Source organism: Cornus florida, unplaced genomic scaffold (assembly GCF_030987335.1).
Source record: "Cornus florida cultivar Cherokee Brave unplaced genomic scaffold, ASM3098733v1 CherokeeBrave_3.0.0_Hap2_Chr10, whole genome shotgun sequence".
Lineage (NCBI taxonomy): Eukaryota > Viridiplantae > Streptophyta > Magnoliopsida > Cornales > Cornaceae > Cornus > Cornus florida.
In genome coordinates, this window is record NW_026775580.1 from 105,074,698 (window position 1) to 105,099,831 (window position 25,134).

A 25,134-nucleotide genomic window follows, 5' to 3' on the forward strand; every position below is an offset into this window, starting at 1 on the left:
AAGTTAAATTAGTCTTTCATCATACACAATTGAAGTATCATCAAAAGTACATATGATTTTATGTGACTTAGATCACAACTTATTTTGCTTGCATCTTAATATGTTAAACATGAAAATACACCATACCAGGGTAGCGTATAGTTACTACGTATCAGGCCAATCAAAACACCTCATTTACCTAATTGTAAAAAAATAGGATGTTGTGATTGGCCAATGATATTTAATACCAAGTTTCATGTCCAATTCCCTTGAATATTTATAGTCCAATTTCACATTTTCTACACATAACTCTTAATATTTTAGATTTCCAAGATTTTTGTTATAAATTCTTTATAAAAGTGCACATTTAATCGTTTAATAAAAGAGTACTTCTCGAGTTGTTTCATGAATTATTGATTTAAATGAATTTAACATATCTTGAAATTATATTTGAATAATGCACACATTTATTATTAATATTGTAAAATTAGTAATAGAGTGTTTTAAGCAATAATGTTACCAAACAAATTTAAAAATACTTTAAGTATAAAAAGTGTTTTATATAATGCATCACCAGACGCTTAATATGCTTTCTACTCAAAACACTACATTTATGACAGCTCTACTGATAAAAACATTTTTACCATTACAACAATAATTCCATACAACAATAATTCCAAACGAACTCGTAAATAATTTGATAAATAGATAATCAACTTCGAGGGTGGAATATATAATTATAATAATAATAATAAAACGTAGGTAAAAGAAAATTTGAGAGTTCGTTTTCACTTCTTTTTCAATGAGTAATTCACACAAAAATATATATATACAGAAAGACTCTCATGCGGTCCAAAACAATGGACTTTTTAAGGAACCAAAACTTAATTAGTTAATTATGCTTTATTACTTTATTAGACATAACCATAGTTAATAATGTTAACTTTAATAGTTAATTTACCATAATTAGCCAATACCTTTATTCAATATTTCTCCTCTTAAATCTCTTCCATCTTTCTTACAATCTCAACTACTACCCCATATTCACACTATTACAACCACCATCTTCACCATTACAGCCACAACACAATTACCATATTTATTCCCCAACATATGAGAATTAAAAAACAAAAAATATGTAAATTTGAAAATTAATATAAATTAAAAATATTATTTTTTCTACATATAAAATAAATACGTGATTTTATGATGTATAAAGGTATTCGTGAAGTTATATTGTAATTAGAAAATTAATGGAAGAGTAAAGGAAAGCTTTTGATTGTTTACAAAAGATTAAAAAAAAAAAAAAAAAAAAAAAAGTTGAACAGGTTTCATGCTAGTTGAATCTTGTGATTATGTTTCCCGTGTGCAACCTTGCTGTGGGGAAAATAACAGAAATGGTATGAAGAAGGGCTCTTATTAAATATATATTCAGATCCAGAACACATTGTTATCTCTGCTCTATATATATATATATATATATATATATATATTTTATTTTATTTTTCCTGGTTGGGACTCACACATACTGTCTCCACTAAGGTTCGAATTCTTGACCTCCCTTTGGAAAGTAAGAGTCTTGTACCGTTAGGCTATAGACTCGTTGGTTATATTTGTTTTTTTCTCACACCATTCCTTCTTTTTCACTGTCTAGAAAATGACAGATGCCATAAAAATCGATTCATGTGCCGATATCAAAACTATAAAAAATCGTCTTGGATTAGTGACAAATATAACCTGTGTTACAGAATAAATTGATTATTAAAGTTAATATTATTAATTCTGGTTAAGTCAGTAATAAAGTGTAATTGACTAATTGAATTTTGTTCGGTTGGAAAGTCCATTATTTTGGATCACATGAGAACCTTCCCGTATATCTATATCTATATCTATAATTGGAATCATTTATTCAACTTTAAATTTGTCAACTTCCTTATAACTTAAATATGTTAATACTTCAAAAAAAAAAAAAAAAAAAAAAAAAAAAAAAAAAGAAGGGTATAATATCTTTTAAAATTGAGGACAAATTAATATTTTTATTAGTGGCCTCATCATCATATAAGAGATACATAGCTCGAATTTTATTAGAGATGCTAGCATTGAGCTTTTGCGAATACGCAGCGGAGAGCGATCTTGAGATAACAGGCTTGGATTACATCTACACATGTGTGTATATATATATATATATATATATATATATATATATCACACACACATAACGTATGGACTGCACATTTGACGCATTGCACTCCTCTAAATTTTGCAACTGAAATGATTGTTTTGCCCTGCTTTGTACATGAATGTTGTAAACATCATTTAGAAGATGAAGGGTACTTTGTTATTTCAATTATTAAAATAAAACAGGGAAAAAAAAATATTAAAATAAAAAGTAAGAATAAATTTATCATATTAATTATTATAAAATAAAAAGATGAGTACAATTTAAGCTCCCTTTGAAGAAACTCAGTGGAGTTGAACGGAAAGTGAAGCAAATGGATCATTAAATTTAAAGGTATTTTTTTATTTTTTGTCATTTTAATATGAAAACATTTTTTATATTTTAATATATTACAAATAAATAAAGGCTTACCTAACTTTCTATATTTCGGAAAGTAAAAGTAATAAGTTCTAAATGGGTATGCAATATTATTAGTATGTTCATTAATACAAATTCATTGTAAAATAAAAATGATCTTTTAACACATAAAAATTATTACGTGATTATGGACCAATTATCATCAGGCACGTATGTATCTGTATGGAAAATTTATAAGTTTTTTTTTTTGCTATCTTATTTAATTTGCTAGGTCCATTTAAAAATTAAGAAACTATTACATTATACAGGGGGTTGGGACTCTTGGTCTCGATCAATTACCACTTGACACGATATGTAAAAATTTTTCCCACGCACCTAATAACATACTTTTTCAAATTGATGCGTCCAAGTTTTCATTGTCATATAGAGTAACAATTTTACACGCATCCGCTCATTTTTAGAAATTTTTTAAAGAAATTATTATGTAATCCGGACCATTGGTAGCACAAATCATTCTACTTAATAATTTAAAAAGTATAATAATTGATTTCGCCAATCACACAAGTTGTCACAGGTGAAGCAAAAAAAAAAAAAATTGAATTTAACATTTTTACTTGCACCGGGAGAACAGATCCTGGGATGTCGCCGCCGAATCCTATAATTACTAGGTAATATTTCAGATCTCTATTTTTTGTGCGTTCAACTTTTAAACTTTTCAATCTTTTCTTTGATCGTTTATTCACTCAGCCTTGGTGTCCATCATAGATCCATCTCTGCTCTTGCCACTATTTTTTTATTTTTTATTTTTAAATACTAACATTTGATCTTATCAGAGAGAGAATATATGCGTATGTGTCCTTCCAAATTGTTGTGTTGGTTGATACGTATTGTTATTTATTTATTTTTGCCATTTGTTTGATGTTTCAAGTTCTAAAAGGTTCAATAGGGAAGGAAGGAAGGAGGCTTATCGATTTTGCGCCTAGCTGATTACTGTGTGACTTTATGTCGAACTGCACTGTTGTGGGGGAATATAAAGTTTTGGTGCCTAAGGACCAGGAGTTACCCCCTATTCATGAACTTTTGGAGTTTATATGGTAGAAGTCAAAATTCATCTCTTTCTTGGTTTCCTTTTTTGGGTTAATATGTTTGATTGAGGTTTTGATTTATATAATTGATTTTGTTTTCGGTACAGTTATGGTATTAAGTGGAGCCCTACACGTTCTATTTTCAAGTTGTATTTCATGTTATGCCTGCCGAAAGTGGTATGCAGCTTTTGTATTATATTACTCATATTGATGTTAGAAAATTTATCATTCAGATCACTCTTGGGATAAATTACACTAATTCTATTCAATACAATTTTGTGACAGGGAGGACTATGGGAGATTACTAGTACTTCCCTATATCGCACAAATCGCAAGGAGCTTCAGGATCTCATTTGCCATTATGCGGAAGGAGGACAGCCCATTAAGTTGGCTGCTTTGCTTTGCTTTCTTCCGGTTGGATTTTTCTGTTTTTCATTAGATGGTTGTGGATGTGCTGAAGAACAACGAAAAAAGACCTAATGGTTAACTAGAATTGAGACATTACGTGAAAGGATTTCAACTAAGATCTTGTCACTAATTGTTGAGGAGCAGAAATTAATGGGCAGTGGAAGCAGTAATTTGGCTCAGATATGCAAGAAGAAGAAGATGTTGATGGTGTCTGTGATGTCGTTGCTTGAAATCTACGAGAGATTTGGTGATGGTATAGGATCTTGTGTGACCGAGGCAAATGACGGTGTATGTTACAATACTGGCCTCCTCAGTTCCCTACTTTCTTTCTCGTGAATTTGATGACACTGGTGTAGTATTGGCTAACTAATAGCTTTTATGCTGGTTGACCGGTGTCCTCATGCAATCCCAGTCAACTATTTTTTCTGGGGTTGGATAGTAAACTATTGCCTCCTTACAAAGGTTTTTTTTATTTTTACTTTATTTTTTATTTTTTATTTTTATTTTTCTACTTTTTAAAATTTCATTTGCCTTCTTTTTTGGTTCCTTTTAACAGACATTGGAGCAGTCTGAAAGAATGGCAAATATTCTTGCAGACAAGCTCAAGGAATCAGGCTTCCCAGTCAAGAATGAATTTTTTGAAGTTTTTAAACATCTTAACTGGTTTGTCATGCCATCTACTTGTATTTTATATTGTTTTCATGCCATCTACTTGTATCTAATATGGTCTTTTGTTTCATTCCTGGCTTGGTTTGTTTGCTCTTGTTATTTTGTAACAAGTCTACACTGCATTCCTTAATAGCTAAGACTAATGGATATCTTCTTATTTTCTTCCATACCTGGATGTGGAAGTTCCTGTGATGAGCGGCAACCGAAGGTTTCAGGTTGTTGATTGATTTCTTCCTCTTACATTATACTCACTGGTATGTCACAAGTATGGCAAAGAAGTATTAGTTTGGCAAGTCCTTTTTAAAGTTGTTAACATATTGTATTTTTTCTTCTCTTTTTTAACTGATTCAGGTGGTGCTTGTGGATCTAAATTTGAACAAAGGGATCCTAAAATCCCAGTCTACACAAAAATTCAGAGTCCTCCAATAACAAAGGTAAAAAAGATAATAGCCAACTTCCTCTTATTCTTCTCCTCTCTCACTCCCTCTTTAATTTTTTTTTTTTTACCAAGTGTTGGTGAGGTTCTGGTCTCTGAAACTACTGACAGGCCTTTCTAACAAGTAATTTGTTGAATTCATAATAATCAAGTTAGTTAGTTTATGATAGTATGATTAGGGTAATGGACAAGAAAAGATATCAGGGATTGGTTGGGAAACTTATATATTTATCTCACACTCGCAGCTAGGCATTCTGGTTGATATCCATCTAAGGCCTGGATATTTGTACTTAGCTGTTTTGGGGTTCTCATAAGTCCAAGATGTTGTATTATGTAAAACTTGAGTTTTTTTGTAAGGCTGGGCCCGAAATCCTCTACCTTCGCTCTAGTTATGGTTTTAGGGTGTTTCTTAGGGGAATCTTTCTTGCTGACGAGAGTCAACGGGAAGAACAGATAGATCTTAGGTTAGGGAAGGCCTTCATAATCGAATAGCTGAGGGCCTTCAACAGCCCCTAAAAAATGAATCTTGTTGATACCTTTGAGGAAACCTAAAGTTTCTTTTTTGTCGTAGTCTCAGAGGTAACAGAAGGGAAGGCAAAAGCCTATGAAAAAATAGAACTAGAACTAAGGCATGGAATTGAGAAAGGGATTGGTTAGTAAGAAATAGGGGCTGTAGCTAACGGGTCAGGAAGAAAATCTCATTTTGAATTCTGAAACTAAAAGATCTTAATAGTAGAAAATGACCCGATGAATGGCTAGAAAATATTCCTTATGTTGGGAAGTGAAAATCCATGGTCCCGCCAATGGAATAATAACGGCTGCTTTCCGACCCGAATCTTTGTTCTTCTTCTCCCTTTCTAGTCTTGTCAAAGCCAAATCCCTATCCCTTTACTATACTATAAAATAGTCCAAGCCAATAAAGTTCCCCCAGCACCTGAAAGCCTAGCTGCGCTACAATCCAATCAGATCGGTGCCCTTTGGTCGACGAACTGAACTTTGCTTCTAACAAGCTGGGATGAAGTTTACGAGGATCGGGAGTGAGTATGGCTTCTAACCCTTTCTCTTGTCTTCAAAATATCTTTGACAACTCTTACCAAAGGACCAAATGGCCCAGCGGTATCATCCCTTCCTTTTCAAAGGGAAACCTCGGTGGAGGTACGATGTGTGCGTAATTGTTTTAACTTCCAAAAAAAAAAAATATATATCTTTGACAACTCTCAACAGAAAAAGCCTTCGATCTGAGGGCTCTATTATTCCTCCAAATAAAAAGAAAAAGTCAATTCACAATTCCACCACTATCTATCTTTCTTGCTCTTCCAAGGGCTGGTGCTTTCCTTCGCTTGACCCCAATAAGTAGAATGATCCTGGGCACCTATCCACTCCACTCCGTCAGAGCAGTTATTTTTGTCAGACATTCCAGTAGTCCATTGCTATATGTTTCCTGTGTCTTTATCCCCAGTTCGCCCGCACTTTATTCGTTGCTTAGATGGTCCTGTCCTATTTCGGTCATCGCGAATGATTTATCGTAAGAGATGTGAATTGTCATCCTACTGGTTCCGTATCTCCCTCAGGTTGAAAGCCTGGTGTTCACTGCTCTTTTAGTGTAAATGGAGAAAACTCCCGGCCACTTCCATAGCCTTTCCCGTCCTTATGGCTGGAGACATCTAGGCGAGTGGTGGACCTTGCAGCTTGTAGTAGACGGCGCCAGAAGAAAGAATAGCAGGCCTCCAACAGTTCAAGTACGGAAAGGACTCAATCCAGTGATACTACAACGGACCCCCGAAGATCCTCCTGAAGAAAGAAGTCAAGAATAAGAACATCAGCTTAATTAGGAACTTGTTTCCCGTTGTAATAAACATACTTCCAAGCTTCCTAAATATAAGAGCACTAAATATATGAAGATTAATAGTGGAGTCAGACGGCTGTTTCTCCAACCAAATGACTCCTCTGGTAACTTCCGCCGTCACTCTCCCATGGGTAGGGGAACTAGGCTAGCAGAGAGATCAATCCCCTTGATGCAACTTGCCTTTGCTAACCTTGCCTTACCCACAGCAAGCTGACAACAGCCATGCATGCAAGACTTTTATTGCTTTTCTGGCTTGGAATATCAGAAAATGGACATGCAAGAAATGGAGTTGGATTCATTATGATTCGGAGAGTGATATTGTATGTCTATATGAAACTAAGCAGTAGGTTAGAGATTGAGAACACAGGATATAAACTTTATTAGACTGGAAACGAGAAACTGAGAAATGGAGTAGCGGTTATCCTCAATGAGAATTTAAGCGATGTTATAATTATTTTTAGAAAGAAGATCGGATAATATACTTAGCACTTATGCACACCCCAAGTAGGACTAGCTGGAGACAATTTTTTTTTTTGGGTATGTGACTGTGAATTGCGTGGTGTGGAAGTGATTAGTTAATTTAGTGAAAGATGGTGTTGCTTAGAGCTAGAGGGGGTAAATAAGTCTTCTTGTGATTTTTATAACACGGAGACTTGTCTCGGGCAAATTAGTCCACTGTCTCAATGAAAAGTTACACAAACCCTGTCTCAATCTCACACCCACTCCATTATGCCAAGAACTAGTTGCTAAACTTTCTAGACTAACTCTTGCGACTCCCCATAATTCTTGCGGACGGGTTGGTGAATAACATGAACAATATGTTCCCTTCGTAGCGATTGACTCCCCTTCCTTCCACACACAATTGCGAAGATGTAAGAAAGAATCTGCTGCGCCGATTGAACTGGGTAAACTGATGCTGTCTTTGAAAATCCATTTATCATATGAAAATCATCACCCTAAAACACTCACATTTATGTGTATATTCTAGAAAGTATAAAAATATACTTAGAAATATCATTCGAAGCTCCAAACTCTAATAATGTAGTGGTACTTTTATACTATGTGTGTCTGTGTCTGTTTTGGACTTATTCAAAATGATCCTACGTAGAATTCAGATTTTTAAAACCTTGTTAATCATCTTCTTCTGGAAGAAATTGAATTCAAGTGATAAATACGAAAAATATATTGATGGGGGATTCCTAAAATCAATCCCATAAATCATACTTATGATATTCTTCCAACACCCATCCTTGTGTTGGTACACAAAGATTTTCTTAAGTGTCCAACTTGAAGCTAAATATGAAGTTGTCGAGAGCCCGAGACAAGTTGATCCAAGACGAATTTAGAGTAAGGTATGATAAGCCTGCTTTGATACCATGTTGATAAAAAAAATAAATGATTGAAGAGAGAAATTAGGAATGAAACAATAAAAGATATACGTGGTTCGGCCACTACAGCCTACATCCACGGTAGACAAAACCAAAAGGGGTACATCTTTTATTAGTCTCCTTGTTTTGTTTACAATGACTACCTTTATTTATAGGTGAAAGAATACAAGTGATAAATATGAAAAATACATTAATGTAGGATTTCTATTTATGGGATTGATTAGTCTGACAATCACATATAATATATAGCATGTACAAAGGAGTTGAACCCCCCCCCCCCCCCCAAAAAAAAAAAAATGTTTCTCCCTCTCTCCCCATGTGTATTTCCCAATCCTAATCGAAGCCACTGTAATTAGAAATCTTAAACAACCAAGTCATAGGCTTTATTATCTGTGTATCCCAATCACACGAGGGAGAACAGATTCAAGACTGTCACTTGTCCTTTCTCAACTTCTAATAGGCTTGTCCCGTCCTCTTTATTGTAAGTTGTTCCTCCAGCCTATCCACAAATCATGTCCCTTTAGAGATTGGCTTCTTGTTTGTTGCCTTTTTCAGGATCGGTTATTTTCTTTGTTTTCTTCTTCTTCTTCTTTTGATATAGATTAGTTTATTCTATATATAAATATTAACCCTTTTCTTATTAATATGTGCTTATAGAACATAGAAAATGAAATATATGTTTTGAGTATGATATGATGTTCCTTCTCCGTGCCCAATTATATAGGAATTGCTACATTTGGAATTCACTGATGGGAGCTTTCATGTTAGAATTCCATCAGAACATAATTTTGTCATGCATCTTTTACACGCATTGGAAAGTCCAGTATTATGTTAGCATGATTTTGTATGCATCTGTATACCATTTCTGCCTTCCCTCTTGTGTAATCTTAATTATGACAGTAATTGCTGTTTACCATCCCATTTTTGCAGAGGCAAACAAATGGAATGTCACTTGGGCAGCAACGGAGGCCAATCTCGACACACTCTTTGCAGGAGAAACGAGGTTTACTTTCTATGGTGCAGTCAAATTATATGTCACAGAGGTTTACAACAAAGTTCAGTCCAAAGTTTTGGACAGCTACTGAAGCTCAGACCAGGCGACCTGTGCCAGGTCTTGCGTTATGCAAAAAATTGTCCTCGTTTCTGTCAGTCATCAAGAGGGGTATTTGATATCCCTGAGTGGCATATTTTCAGATATGAATGATGAAATTATCCTCCATTTTCTAGATTTTTCCTTCCTAACTTATAGATCCAAATTATTCCTAGTGGCATCTTTTTGTTGTGGATTTGGTTGTTCTTTGATTGGAAGTTTTACATTTTCACTTATTCTGTATGATGAGTTTTATACCAGCATGCAAAGTACAGTAGCATTTTCTTATTCACTAGCTTCTTTAACTTGACAAGGTTTTGGCATGCTGTACTTTTTTTCGTTAGCTAAGATTTTTTCCCACTAGGTTTTCAGCTAAGGTTTTAATGAGACAGTTTTAAACTATGTAATACCATTTTGAGATACACAACAATATTGTACTCTTTTTCTTTAACTAAGTTTTTATCTCACTGGATTTTTCTTAGCAAGATTTTAATGAGGTATATTTTCAGTGTAGTTTGATAAGACCCCAATGGAAAGTGTTGCGAAAGTCAATTATGTGGGGTTATGTATGTAAGAAGAAGATAAATGTATGGATTGTGTGTGCATGGGCGTGGGATGTGAATAATAAGGGAAAAAGAACAGTGAACTATTTGGGAAAAACTGCCAACACACCGAAAGAGAAGAAATAATAGAAAGCTTAGCTTCTTCTTTCCTTGTTCCTTCTCATCTTCTATGTTTTATATTTCTTGTTCTATATTTTGTTCTAAATTTATAAAATGGGATTCCTAATTACCATAGCACAACGATTTTTTTTTCAAGGAGCGTTACCATTTAACCAAGTCAAAACAATATACTGTAAATGAAGGTCAAATTGCAATAAACTCCATTAATTTTGAAAATTTGCAAAATACTCTGCAATCTTCTCTTATTTTCTTTGGCAACAATCCACTCTCAATTTTACCATTGTTGCAAATTACCCCTAATTCCATAAAACTCCACTTGAATCCAATGTTTTGAAAAGATTATGTTTTTTTTTTTTTTTTTTCATTTCATGCAGACCAAAGAAATCAAGAACTAGAACAATCTACAAACAGTGCCTCCAACAACCATGGGGGTCATACATCCCAATCAAACTCCCCTATTTGGTTATGAGCAGCCCATCTACTCAAAGGCATGAGCTACCCCATTAGGACACTAATTGTGAAACATCAACACACACAGAAGCAAATAAACAATTGGTAGGATTTAGGGACAAGACGTTTTTACAGTTGCCCTCAATCACCACAGCACCATTGTAGCCCCAGCTTAGCATGAGAAAAGATTATGTTTAAAAAATGGAACTGTGCGAATTGAAACTTTGTCTCAATCTTACACGGACTACCGTATTTTACAAGGACTAATAAATTTGTGTGCTGAATTTGGGAAAACGACTGGGAAACTTTGGGGGCATAATACACCGGAATATTGTAGATTTTTTTCTTAATAATACAGGGGAGTGATGAGGTGTGAGTAACAAATTTATGTGTTCCTATCACATTAAAAACATAATTTTTTATAGACAAAATTACCCTCTCCAAAAAAGGAAAGGAAAGAATCAAGTTAGGGTAATTGAAAGGATCGTAAAATAAAATTTTAAAGGGCCCTCAATTTTTTATCCCATGCATGTATATAGAAGATGCCACAATATAACAAAAAGGCTCAAAAATTAACTGTTTTTGGTTAATGAATTAGTATGAATTTACATTTTTGTTCTTAAAATTAAACTATTTATCTAATAAAAAAATCTAAAAAAATTGTGTATTGTTACAGTTATGATTTTGCCCCTTCTCGAAAAACACTCCAGTTGGGACTCCACTTTCTTTCCTCCTACATATATACACACACGGACAATCACACATATAACTCTCTGCCGAATTCAAACAACTTTGTTAACCTTAAAAATTTAGGGTTTTGATTTTATACAAATATTTATAGATAGATAGATGTATATGCATATATATAGAGATCGATCTGAAAATTCATATATATACCTATACACACATGCAGAGGCATTTATTGCCATTTTTTATTTTATCTTTTATTTGCCACTGATCTGGGTTTTCAATTTTGGGTTAATCTCACCCTAGACTCTGGTTTGCAACACTTTCGCTCAAGGACCTTGTAAGCCTTCAATGATATATACATATATGTGATCTACTGACAATCCATTCTTCTTGATGAATAAATTAGATCCATTCTTCTTGATGAATAAATTAGAGAGAGAAGTTCTTGAAGTAGAGAGCAACGTTCGGTAATGAGAGAGACGGGGGTAATGGCGATACTGATATCCAATCCAAATGGAAGAAGGGTACTTTTGTCCCGGAGAAGACGTAATTTCAGTTAACATGAATGAATAATTTGGTCCTTTCACAACACGAAAGTTAGTTTTGTTGTTGTTATATGGTAGCTCTTTTTGTTGTATATCTTTGGTTTTATGTTTGGTTCTCTTCCCCCTACTTGGGGCGCTCAGCTCACAAATGAAAGTTTGTGTGTAAGGTCCATGAAACCACAATGGTAGTTGACCAATGTATTGTACTACCTTCTATACACATGCACAAGATAATAATTTGAGGAGTACTTTGTGTAATTTGCCCAATTCTAAAAGACCGGTCAAAGTCAATAATGTGTGTGTATATATATATATATATTTTTTTTTGCACCAATGATGTATATAATTTGATTTAAAGAAGTGCGTAAATTTTGGACTATTGTTGTAAATAAATTTTGAATAAATTATACTGATCTCACTTAAAGTTTGGGTAAATCTCAGCCCGATAAAGCCTTTGATTAAGAGTGACAATTTGTGTTCGCGGTCCATAATTGTGTCGTGTCGATATAAGGGTATTATATTAAATAGTTCAACCCGAACATGACTCGTTTAATAATCTATTTAATAAAATCAAATAATTTATTATATAAATTATTAATAATACTCTATCAAACATTAAATACCAAAAAAATATAAATTTTAATTTAACCAAATTACTAAATAATTTCTAATGTACAAAAGAATAAGTTATAAGATAAAAGTTTAGATAGTTATTTTGAAACTTAAATAGAAATTTGTTTATGACCCGTATAATTAAACGGTATAAATGGGTTATACGGGTTGAACCCCGCAATCTTGATACGACACGATTAACTAAACGAGTTAATCGTATTGATCCGTTTAAAGTCAATATAAACTCATTTAACTCGTGTCGTGTTCGAATCGTATTGACGGATTGGTGGATCGCGTCAAACTTTGCCAACCCTACTTTTGATAAGAAGGAGACTATAGTATTTGCCTAATTGTGAAAAAAATATATATACATATATACACACACATCCACCGAGGCATAATGGAGTTATGGGACACTCGCAAATGACAAGTGGTGCATCGGCTTAATTTTTCGGTTTAGTCGCATCTCTTGCCTTGCCCTATTTCTTTTTGAAATCCTAACATTTGATCTTATCAGAAAGATACTGTATGCGTATGTGTCCTGACAAATTGTTGTAGTTGTATTGGTTGATACGTATTTTTTGCCATTTGTTTGATGTTTTAACTTCTAAAAAAGGTTGTATCTCTTTCTCTTTACATTTACGCATCCGATTATTGTTATTATTATGCCGACGAACCGGAAACTTACACTTCGATGGACTACGATGTTGCTTGATGAAGTTGTAGCATTTGTAAGGTAAAAGTCAGAAATCATCTTTGCATTTGTTTCTTTCTTTAGTTGTTCTTAGACACACAGAAATGTTCAATCTTTATAGTATTTATTTATTTATTTTTGGTTAATTTGGGTTTCAGTGAGGTTTTTTTTTTTTTTTCAGCCACGATTTTGAGTGGAGCCCTAAAGATTCTATTTTCAAATTGATTATCATGCTTTGCCTGCCGGAAATGGTAAGCTTCTGTAGCAAATATAAGTTTGTTGTGGGGGATTAATTAGACAGAGTAAGGCCATTCCAGAGGTCCCTTATTGTGATTCATTCAAAATAAATTTTGTGACAGCAAGAGCGGTGGGAGACTCTTAGGGCAAGTATACTTCGTACAAGAGAAGATTTCGTTCAGGAACTAAGTGTCCATTCCGCAGAAGAGGGAAAGCTCATTGAGTTGGTTGCTTTGCTTTCCGTAGATTGCACTGATTTTCACACTGGAATAGCAAATTATTATGGTCAAATTGATAGGTTAACTGCAATGGAGATATCACGCGAACGCGTTGCAACTAAGATGGCGTCACTAATTGTTGAGGAGCGGAAACTAGCCGGCAGCAGTAGAAGTAATGAATTGGTTCAGAAGAAGAGGTTGATGATGTCTGTGATGTTATTGCTTGAAATCTTTGAGAGGATTGGTGAGGAGATAGAATATTTGGTGTCCGGATCACATCTTATTGTATGTTACAACACTTTAACTCAGTTTCTTTGTGAAATTGATAGACATTAGTGTTGGTGTTGCCTAACTTATAACTTTTATGTTGGTTCACCTCCTGCAATACCGCCGGTTCCTTGCAGCTGACTGAGAGTTCGAAGCGGGCTGAAATAATGGCGAAGTTTCTTGTTTTCAAGCTCCGGGATTCAGGCTTCCCAGTCACCAATGAATTTGAATTTTTTAAACAGATGATGAACTGGTTTGTTATACAATATGCTTGTATTTTATATGGTTTGTCTTGCCATATATTTGTCTTTTATACGGTTTACTTTGTTATCATCTGTCATCTATAACAATTTTTCCCTGAATTACTTAATAGCCAACACTAATGGATATCTTCTTCTTTTCTTCCGTATTTGGACATGAAATTAACTGTTTATTAGCAAAAGTTATATGGATGAGCGGCAAGGGAATTTGTCAGGTTGTTGATTGGTTCCTTCCCCTTACAATTAACTCAATGTATTTCATGAGTGTTCCAAAGAAGAAACAGTTTGACACATCTTGTTTAAAGTTGTTAATGCGTAGTATTTAACTGATTCAGGTTGTGGTTGTGGATCTACTTTTGAACAAAAGGATACTAACACAAAGATTCAGAGTCCTCCAATAACAAAGGTAAGAAACATCTTTCTCTCTCTATACATATATTTAAAAAAGAAAAAAAGAAAAAGAAAAAGAAAAAGAAAAAATTTTTATAAATTGTTGGTGGGGTTTTCAGTCTCTGAAACTACTGACTCATCTTCTAACAAGTAATTTGTTGAATTCATAATAATTAAGGAAGTTAGTTCATGATAGTATGATTAATCTAAGGACTCAGAATGTTGGAAAAGGGACATGCAAAAAATGGAGTTGGATTCATTATGATTGGGAGAGTGATATTGTATTTCTACATGAAACTACTAATTAAGTAGGAGAAAAGTTTAGAAAATTGAAAACATGGGATATAAACTTTATTAGACCGGAAAAGAGAAACTGAGATATGGAGTAGGGTAATCATCAATGAGAATTTAAAAGCTGCTATAATTATTATTAGAAAGATGGATAATACAACTTAGCACTTATGCACACCCAAAGTTGGACTAGATGAACACATTTTTTATTTTATTTTTGGTAAGTGACTGTGTTGTGCGGTGTGAATGTGTTTAGAATTTACTTCTCCTCTCTATGTTTCTCCCTCTCTCTCTCTCTCTATGTGTTTTTCCCAATCCTAATCGAAGCCACTGTAATTAGAAATCTTAAACAACTAAGTCATAAGATTTATTATGTGTATCCCAATCACAGGAGGGAGAACAGATTCAAGACTGTCACTTGTCCCTTCTCAACTTCTAATAGGCTTGTCCCGTCCTCTTTATCGTAAGTTGTTCCTCCAGCCTCTCCACAAATAATGTCCCTTTAGAGATTGGCTTCTTGTTTGTTGCCTTTTTCAGGATCAGTTATTTTCTTTTCTTTTGTTTTCTTCTTCTTTTGATATAGATTAGTTTATTCTATATATAAAAATTAGCCCTTTTCTTCTTAATATGTGCTTATAGAACATAGAAAATGAAATATATGTTTGAGTACGACTTGATGTTCTTTCTACGTGCCCAATTATATAGGAATTACTACTTTCAGAATTTACTGATGGGAGCTTTCGTGCTAGAATTCCATCAGAACATAATTTCGTCATGCATCTTTTACATGCATTGGAAAGTCCAGTATTATGTTAGCGTGATTTTGTATGCATCTGTATCCCATTTCTGCCATCCCTCTTGTGTAATCTTAATTATGATAGTAATTGCTGTTTACCATCCCATTTTTGCAGAAGCAAACAAATGGAATGTCACTTGGGCAGCAAAGGAGGCCAATCTCGACACACTCTTTGCAGGAGAAACCAGGTTTAGTTTCTATGGTGCAGTCAAATTATATGTCACAGAGGTTTACAACAAAGTTCAGTCCAAAGTTTTGCACAGCTACTGAAGCTCAGATCAGGCGACCTGTGCCAGGTCTTGCGTTATGCAAAAAATTGTCCTCGTTTCTGTCAGTCATCAAGAGGGGTATTTGATATCCCTAAGTGGCATATTTTCAGATGTGGATGATGATATTATCCTCCATTTTCTAGATTTTTCTCTGCTAACTTATAGATCCAAATGATTCCTAGTGGCGTCTTATTGTTGTGGATTTGGTTATTCTTTGATTGGAAGTTTTACATTTTCACTTATTCTGTATGATGAGTTTTATACAGGCATGCAAAGTACGGTAGCATTTTCTTATTCACTAGCTTCTTCGACTTAAAAATAAAATTGCTAATGGTTTTTTTCATCTGATTGTAGGAATATGAAAACTGTAGTATCCATTTAGATGCAGACATTGATGTTTTGTGGGACTTCTTTAAATAATCTATCCAATCTAACCGGTTACCATTGCTCTCTGCGCCCCCTCTGCCCTGGAGTCTCACCTCACCTCTTTTTCTTCTTGTTGTGTGATTTGGCCTCCCCAATCTGAAGTTTCATTCAATCTAAATGTGTTTTCTTTATCTTCCCCTTGGATTTGTCAAGCCTATAGCTTGGGATTCGTACCACTGGAAACACACTAGGCTTAACAATTCCATCTTCCTTCATTCTTGCATCCACCGCATTTTGTTTTAAGAGAGAGAGGGGGTGAATAGTGGAGAGCTGATAACAGCTTCCAGAAAAATTATCACCTACTTCTAAATTTCTTATTGGAAGACGAATAAATCTTAAATAGATTTTTAGTGGGCATTGTTGTTGCAATCTTCTTGGGCTGCCTGGATGTTGGGCTGCTTGGGCCAAATGGCCTTGTAAATTTTATTTTATTTTATTATTATTATTATTATTTTTCTCTTGGCAATTTTAGATATGTTAGTACAGCCATTGTACAGGGGAGGGGGAATGATGTGATGGGAGTCGAATCAGAGTCATGCTGCAATAATGATGGAACCTGTGAAGCCACCAATGGCCAAAGCCGCACCCCGCCTTGTAAATCGTTCATACACTTATAAATTGCTTAACAGTTCAAAAAAGAAAAAGAAAAAGAAACAACTTACGTTAGTACATATATGCATATATAATTATTATGCAAACGAAGGACACTGTCTGCATGCATTTAGGGTAATTATTATTCTTTTACAAATAACTCTTTGTACTAAAAAGTACTCTTTGAACTATTGATTTGTTGTCATTAAGGACAAATTCAAAAGGTTATTTTATCTTTCCTCATTATGTAATTTCTTATTATCTTTTTTCTTATATAAATATTAATTATACTATTTACCATAATTTTATTATTAGTATCAATTTATCATAAAAATGAAAAGAAAAAAACAAGATTGGTAACTATCATTTTTTTTAAATGATTAACTTATTATTGAAATTTTATTATTTAAAATAAAACTTACTATAACCATTTTAAAAATTTTTACCGTAGTAAAATACCTCATTTTTTTCATACAATATATTGATGAAAATTTAATAAATTACTTAAATACAAAAAAAAAAACCTTATTTTTCAGGTAAGATATTCCATGAAAATTAAGAAATTAATTAAAAAAATTCTACTTAATATTTTTATTTAAACAATTAATTTTAAAAATTAAAGATAAATTTATGCAAATTTAATGAAGAATATGTCATCTAATAATTAGTATTTTTTTGTTCATAATTTATTTCAATAAAAAAAAAATTAAGTGTCATTAATAAAAAATGCATTATGATCATTTAATGAAATATAATATAGTCTAGGCATTGAGGGAAGGTTATTTACAAATTCAAACGTAGTTTAGGAAATTTTTTGTACTTTATACATATAATCTCCTGAACTATAATGGAGCTGTTAGTTCTAGTGTGAAATTATCTTGTCGTGTGAGTATTAATTTTTAAGCTCAAGATTGTTGGTCTTTAATGACTTAAAAAATCAAAAGAATAACGGTTGAAACCAATGCCTTAATAGAAAATCAAAATTGAATAATAATAATAATAATAATAAAATCTAAATCCAAGTTCATTTAATGACACAAGGTCACACAGAAAATGGACGAGTTTCCTTGCTATTATCATTTGCTTTCCCATACAACCTTCAGTTGTTACATGCCACTTGCTTATTCTCTCACAGTAGTGACAGTATAGTATATACACATCCATCTTATATACATCACACACATATATTGGGTCACTGAAGTGAAAACTAAGAAGCTAAAGCATTCATTTGGACTCTGAACAAAACTTAAACGCTTTTTGATAATTAAATACAATGATCAATAAAATAAGGTAGCAGTGGCGACCAAACGATACTAAAGGAGCAAACATTCTTGGCCTAAACTTGTCAAGCCATATTATATTGAACATTGTTCAAAAAGCAAGTCCATAAGCGAGGCCTTCTTTCAATGAACTGAGAGATCTCCGGCAGAACATGGGAGTGTTAAAATAGCTCAAAGGTGGCTTGCTCACCCTGGCCCTAGCTCTTTAGCTCAGCTATTAACACGCTGTCAAATAGCTTTCGGGTAAGGCTCGTTGAGACCTGCAACATAGCGGCTAGCACCAAAATACATAAGCAAAAATCCACCCGACTGCCAAGTCTCCAAAAGTCAGCCTAAAGTCAACCTTACTACTGAGCCGTAGACCTTCTTACCACTATTCGGACCTGAAAAAGGTTTAGAAAAAGAAGTGGGCTTCAAAGAGCCCATTATATTTCCGGTTTTATCTAAAATGAAGAGATTTCTATCAAACAAAGGTTCAGCAACCCTACGCTAAAGAGAACCATAGCAATGTGGGAAGGTTAACTGAATACTTTAATTAGGTTACCAACTATTACTCATAGTATTTCAAATCCACTGAAAATATTACTTCCAAACTAACTCATTTTAAAATCATCTCTCAAATTAATAACTCAAGAAACCTAATAGTTCATCAAGGATAGCAAATTCCAGAAGATAATAATAATCATATCCAATCCAACACTGTGTACCCTCACGTGTCTTCAAGGACCTTCATGAACACCCCTCATTAGGGCCCGGTCCGTTTAAGGTCTTTCAGCCTAAGGGAAACTCTTACCCTACCTATTGATCCGAGGCACATACACACTTGGATAAACACAATCAAATACCACAATAGGTAGCCATACCCAAATTTCATGAACCATTCTACTTGCATAATCACAATTCACTTTTATAAAACAAAATTAGCATGACAAAATTCTAAGGAAATCTGTATGATTCTATCTTTAACTACCAAACATCATATGCAATTATAAAAGGAAACTTCTATAAGGTACAACCATCAAAGTGTAGAAATGTATAAAGTACTGAAATTACGCTTTTTCTGTCCATAGCCACAACTTGTATTTAAAAAATTCAAAACATATCGTAAAATCTGAATTAAATAGAGGAAAAAAATATGCTAGGGAAGCAGTTATAAGCTGTCAAATAATTCTTCTAAACTGGTGCCGCTCTCATGCTCCACGTGCGCTCTCACTTCGATTCTTACTTTTTGCGACTTAAATTTTGTCATTTTGCGCTCCCACTCCAGCTCCAGCTCCAGCTCCAGCTTTATGCGACTTAGGTTATAAGTCTAATATCAGTCACAAGTTTTCATCCTCAACATCCGACAACAAACTTGGCTAAAGTTAAACAAAAGTACTGCTGTCCCCAAAATTTTCAGTAAACTATTACTTACTCAAAAATTCGTATTAAATCAACTATTAACCTGAATTGAATGAAACCAAAACCAAATGAAACCCAACGGATTGTAGTATGAAATCAGAAATAAACATTCCAAAAAAAATGCATAAACTACTTCATTTTAGTCGCACAAGAGATAGGAAATTCTGCTGTGTGAAAAGTAATCCCACAGCACACCTTACACAACTTCAAAATTTCATAACTAATTCAGTACTTAACTAAATGAGGCCTATAAAAATTCCACAGATTCAATTCGCAGAGTATTTCAATGCCTTTTTTTTTTCCTAGTTAGTATTTCAATGCTTTAAAATATCAAAAAGAAATACCAAAGATAAATCATCTAAATAGCAGTCCGAAAGCCCTAGTGTTCATCCTAAATTTCCACAAGGAGGAGTTTCAAGGGTATAACAATTTTACAACAAATTTCAGATTCTTGACAAAGGAATTTCACAACTAAAGGAAGTTCCAATTTTTTATACTGTAGAACACCACATTTGAAAAGATTACTGATTTGAATACCTACCTCTTGCAGTTTGCTTTTTCCCCTTTTCTTTCTTTCCTTCTGCTACTGCTGCTGCTGCTGCTCCCTCTCTCTCTCTCTCTCTCTCTCTCTATCTATCTATTAAGGCCACTTTGCTTCACTTTTTTTTTTTTTCCCTTTCTGGTCTCGAGTGTTCTAGCCAAACCTTCCTTGAGAAGCTTGCTATAATTGAGACAGGTGTACAGAAATAGCCTTCCAATGTGTCACTAATGCATGCATAGCCTTTTACAGAATGGTAAGTACTAAACTAAAGCACTTCACATTTCATTTGGTCCTTTAACTACAGGCTTGGGTCAAAGCTTCCTGTATAACCTGCCTCACATGCACACACCCACGTGCCTATATGCATTTTTTTTTTCCCACTTTACCACCATACCTATTAAATAAATAAGACTCCACTAAAAAAAACACACCAATAAACTAATAGCAACAACTAATGGACTAAAACAACTCAAATTGGAGCGTAGTATGAGAGTATTTCATTTCAAAGTCTTCCAATGATATATGGTAATGCCATATGGAAATAATCCCAAAAGAAGAGGCCCTTCTGGGATCTAGATCCTTTTGACAAAAGATGCGTGGGTGACAAAAAATTATGATTAGTCGTGGCATATAGGGAATAGCCTATGCAAACTAATGTTGCATATCTGTGGAAAGGTCATCAGACGAAGCGGAAACTAAATTTAATCGAACACTTAAAGCACAAGGCGAAAATAGGATATGAAACCTAATCACTTACAACTACTAAATACTAAAAATCAGAAGAATTTTAGTTCATTTAGACCTCCAGTCTATAGGACTGAAAAACGTGATTTCGGGAGACGCCGAAAAACGATGTATGTCACAGGCAAAGTTAGTGAATATTAATCGATGAACCGATTCAATCGAGAAGGGGTCTTGTCGGGTCAAAATGGGCTCGTCAAAATGGTTTCAAAAGAATGTCAGCCTGCCTGTTTTCCGGCAGTCCAAACAGTTCCCGTAGTCATTGACAACCTACCAGTTCTAGTTGACAACAAAGTTGCACCTATGGGATTATAAAAGGTATCGTGTATCAATCACAAAAACATAAATGCACTTGAAAGCTATTTTGATCTTATGAAACTAGAAAAGGTATTATTTATTAAAAGGCTGGCAGAGTAATGTGATGTGAACAACTATCACAAAAACATAAATGCACTTGAAAGCTATTTAAAAATCTTAAGGAATAACAGGCCATACTTCAAAATGGTTATTTGACTCTCTAAGAGTATGCCAAAAATAATTAGAATAAATAAGGTAAACAATGACCACATTCAGTGAACATTAGAAGGTGCCAGACATTATGCATAATGGCTAATAAATATTTATTCGAAGGCCCTACCTATATCTTCACAATGCCTCCATAAAGCAAAATTCTGAAAGCCAAGAAAAGAAACCCGAATGGAAAGCAACTTCAATTCTAACTGCAAAATTTCAGGCTTTTCATCAGTTATAAACTCACATAATTCTTGCTTCACCTTTGGACTGAAGAAAGAAAAAATTAATAAAAAGTATGCAGGGATGCCAGGGAAGACAAAAATTCGAGCCAACAGCTATAAATATGTATATAATACGCAGACATCTCTTATTTCATTCAAGTACCACAAATATAATGTCAACAGTATAGAGCCAAAACTTAAATCTTAATTTGCATCTATATGACACTTAATACTTTTTTCCCCCTAGTTTAACATACTACTTTCATTGCCTACAATCAGAATACAGACGCAATAAACTGTTAGCAGAATTATTGGAAATTAGAAAGAACAATACTTACCTCCACGCCAATGAGGAGGAACATCCTCCAAACTATCGATGTGGCACAAAGGTAGGAATGACACATCCCCGTTTTGAATTTTAATTATGGGAGAGAAAGTTAAGATTCACTTCATTTTTTTCTTTACATATTTTAAAAAAAAAAAGAAAAAAGAAAACACGACATCTTGTTATTGTGCCACATCAGTGGTCTGAGGAGATTCCTCCTCACCGAAATGGAGAAAAGTATTGTTCAAAAAGAACAAAATGCTACCATAAGCATGTGGGTATAATACTCATCATCAATCATCATACAAGAATAAGTGAAAATGTAAAACTTCAAACCTGAGAATAACACAAATTCATAAAGAAAAGATGCCACTATGAACAATTTGGATCCATAAATTAGCAAGGAAAAATTTCGAGAATGGAGGATAAAATCATCATCAATACCTGAAGATATGTCACTTAAGCATATCAAATACCCCTCTTGATGGCTGACAGAAAAGAGGAGATTTTTTTGCCTAACACAAGACCTGGAACCTGTTTCCTGATGACTTGGACTGTTTTCCTTGTTTGAGCTTCAGTATTTGTGCAAAACTTTGGACTGAACCTTGTTTTAAACCTCTGTGACATACAAAATGACTGCACCAAAGAACATGAACCTGGTTTCTCTCGCATGGAATGTGTCGAGATTGACCTCCGCTGCTGCCCAAGTTGCATTCTAGCTCTTCGATTCTACAAAAAAGGGAAGGTAAAGCAGCAATTAATATCATAATTAAGATAACAAATAAGGCAGAAATAAGATACAGTACACTATGACTACCTTACTCTTTAAACCAAGGAGTACAACGCTTTGCTGAGTTATCTTCACAACACTCGTGACGAAATTATGAGAATTAGACATTACATATACAGTACTGTTCTGATGGAAATCTAGCATTATAGTTCCCGTAGGTGAATTCTGAATTCATTATATGCCTACTCAAACATATATTCCATTTTGTCTTCTATATGCACGTAAATTTATGGAGGTTAATATAATGTAAACAAATAGCAAACTGTTGTCCATAAAAACTAGAATTTCAAAATATAACATATTCATTGTCGTCAAAAAAACTATTAACTTGAAATGATAGTTTTATATAATTTTAAAATATAACATTAATATTTACATGGCAAGGTTAGAGCAAAATGTATAAGAAGATGAGAAGATGTTTGTAACAACTGTGATATTTTAAAATTTAAAAAGAAAAAGGTCCATTTTATACAGAGGATAAAAAATTCTGTATTAAAATAGAATATAGCCTATTCCTAATGACTCGTGTAAATATAAAAATTCAATCCTGGAGAAGGGAGTATTAGGTCAAAAACTTAGGTTACAGGTTTTCAAAAGTAATTTAGTATTAGTTGATTGCCTCCTAGTCAAGGTCGAAGAAGGAATTGCAAACTATATTCAAGGGTAATTCAGTAATCTTTTCCAACAAGGGTAAAAAGGTAATTTAATAAATTGATCATCATTATCATCATCATCCTTGCCTTTACAGTGGGTTTGGCCACATGAAATTTCTTTTTCCATTCTATCGTATTGAATGCCAGGTCTCCCCTTATGTTTAATTTTTTTAAGTCACTTCTAATTACTTCATCCCAAGTTAGTTTTTGTCGGTTCCGTTGTCTCTTACCTTCTAATGGGAATTGTGACTAATGATTAGTACCATGCATATAATTGGTAATAGACTTTCAACTTGACAGGGAAATTGTGATTAATTAGTAGAATTACGTAATTTTTACTTTTTACATCCACAAGACCCAAGTAACTACGATGAAAGTGATAAAGATATGTGCATGACAAGTCTTAAAATCCATTGTACTAATAGCAAAATATTCATTTTACACCTGATTAATGGTTCAAATATTATAACAAAATGAGTCAAATTTTCAAGAAAAATTTAATATAAAAGATTTTGGGTTTCATATGAGTTTCTACCAACTAATTGGATACGTTCTTTATGTGTGAGAAGGTGGGATGCATTCTCTACATACCATCTGAATGGGTTCATATGTGAGAGGTTGGATGTGTTCTAAGATATAATCTGGATAAATGAGAAGTTGTTTGTGTTCCCTATCTACTATTTGGATGTGTTCCTCATATGAGAGGTTGGATGTGTTCCCTACCTCTGAAGTTGGATGTGTTCCTTACCTAAGAGGTTGAATATGTTTCCTACTTACAATTTTGGATGTGGTCCTTAGAAGTTGGATTTGTCCCTACCTAAGAGGTTGGATGTGTTCCTTGCCTACAAATTTGGAATGTTTTACATTACAAGGAATAGAGGCTAAATAGTCAAATAATGCCCAACGCCTAATGATAAACAATTAATCAAGATAGCATTAAATAAAGGAGGTCACAACATAGTGATTTTGTATGTCTCCATAGTTATTATCGTATTATTATTAAGATAATATAGATTATTATACAGCTTTTATTTAAGTAGTCAAGTAGGTAACCAATCCTTGCAAGCTTGTTTGGGTTTGGAGTCTTTTTGTACTTTACCTCTTTGTGTGTGACGATATCCATGGGAGGTTGTAATACATTGTAGAGCCAACTCTACATATAGATATGCTTCCGAGATATAAAAAACTTTATCACTACTTGAGTATGGGCTAAACCACGATAGGACATGAGAGAGAGAGAGAGAGAGAGAGAGAGACAGATGGATGTATAATCCCATTAAGCAACAGTTTTTAGGGTCCCTTTTTATAAGTAAAGAACAACTCTATTTTACAAGTTTATAAATTTAAAAAAGTTTCTAGATTACTGTTAACACATTAAAGATAGTGAACATCATATAAATGTTTTAGGGTTTCATATGTGAGCTAAATTAAAACACTCATATACCCATATAGAGAGACTCAAAGAGAGAAAATTTTTTTTTTTTTTTTTTTTGAAATTTATCACCAACTTTTGAGTTAGCTAGCAAGAACGCCAAAATTACAAGGTCTCTATTAAATCCTCCTCCTTCAGGACCGGCAGTAACAGGACCAAAACTGGATGATGCAGGACGAGTGGGGCTGCTTCAAAACCAAAATTGATATAGAATGAGAGAGAGGACGCAAGAGGAGAAGAAAATAGAAGAAAAGGAATAAGGGAGAAGAAGAAGAGATAGGGGGAAGAAATAATTACCAAAAGATTCCTTCTCATGTATCAACCCACATATATATATATATATAAACATCAAGGAAGAACCCTAATCAAATCCTACCACCA

The 25,134-nt window shown here is 33.8% G+C and overlaps 1 protein-coding gene and 1 long non-coding RNA gene across 2 annotated transcripts; both read left to right on the forward strand.

Moving 5' to 3' along the window:
• The first annotated feature begins 4,136 nt into the window (after positions 1 to 4,136).
• Positions 4,137 to 9,517, forward strand: LOC132278322 (uncharacterized). The gene is made up of 4 exons (XM_059780118.1): positions 4,137 to 4,671; positions 4,861 to 4,892; positions 5,029 to 5,111; positions 9,341 to 9,517. The coding sequence occupies exons 1-4, from the start codon at positions 4,586 to 4,588 to the stop codon at positions 9,515 to 9,517; spliced, it is 378 nt and encodes a 125-aa protein (XP_059636101.1). The 5' UTR covers positions 4,137 to 4,585.
• A 3,595-nt stretch (positions 9,518 to 13,112) lies between these two features.
• LOC132276123 (uncharacterized) lies at positions 13,113 to 13,499 on the forward strand. The gene is made up of 3 exons (XR_009470841.1): positions 13,113 to 13,153; positions 13,293 to 13,362; positions 13,471 to 13,499. It is a non-coding gene; the product is annotated as an uncharacterized LOC132276123 (long non-coding RNA).
• The last annotated feature ends 11,635 nt before the right edge of the window (positions 13,500 to 25,134 follow it).

Excerpts from the sequence above, each read along its gene's own strand:
- LOC132278322 (XM_059780118.1), top strand. The coding sequence starts at position 4,586 with ATGGCAAATATTCTTGCAGACAAGCTCAAGGAATCAGGCTTCCCAGTC. Across the intron at positions 4,672-4,860 it reads GTTTTTAAACATCTTAACTG|TTCCTGTGATGAGCGGCAAC; the intron begins GTTTGTCATGCC and ends TGGATGTGGAAG. Across the intron at positions 5,112-9,340 it reads AGAGTCCTCCAATAACAAAG|GAGAAACGAGGTTTACTTTC; the intron begins GTAAAAAAGATA and ends CACTCTTTGCAG.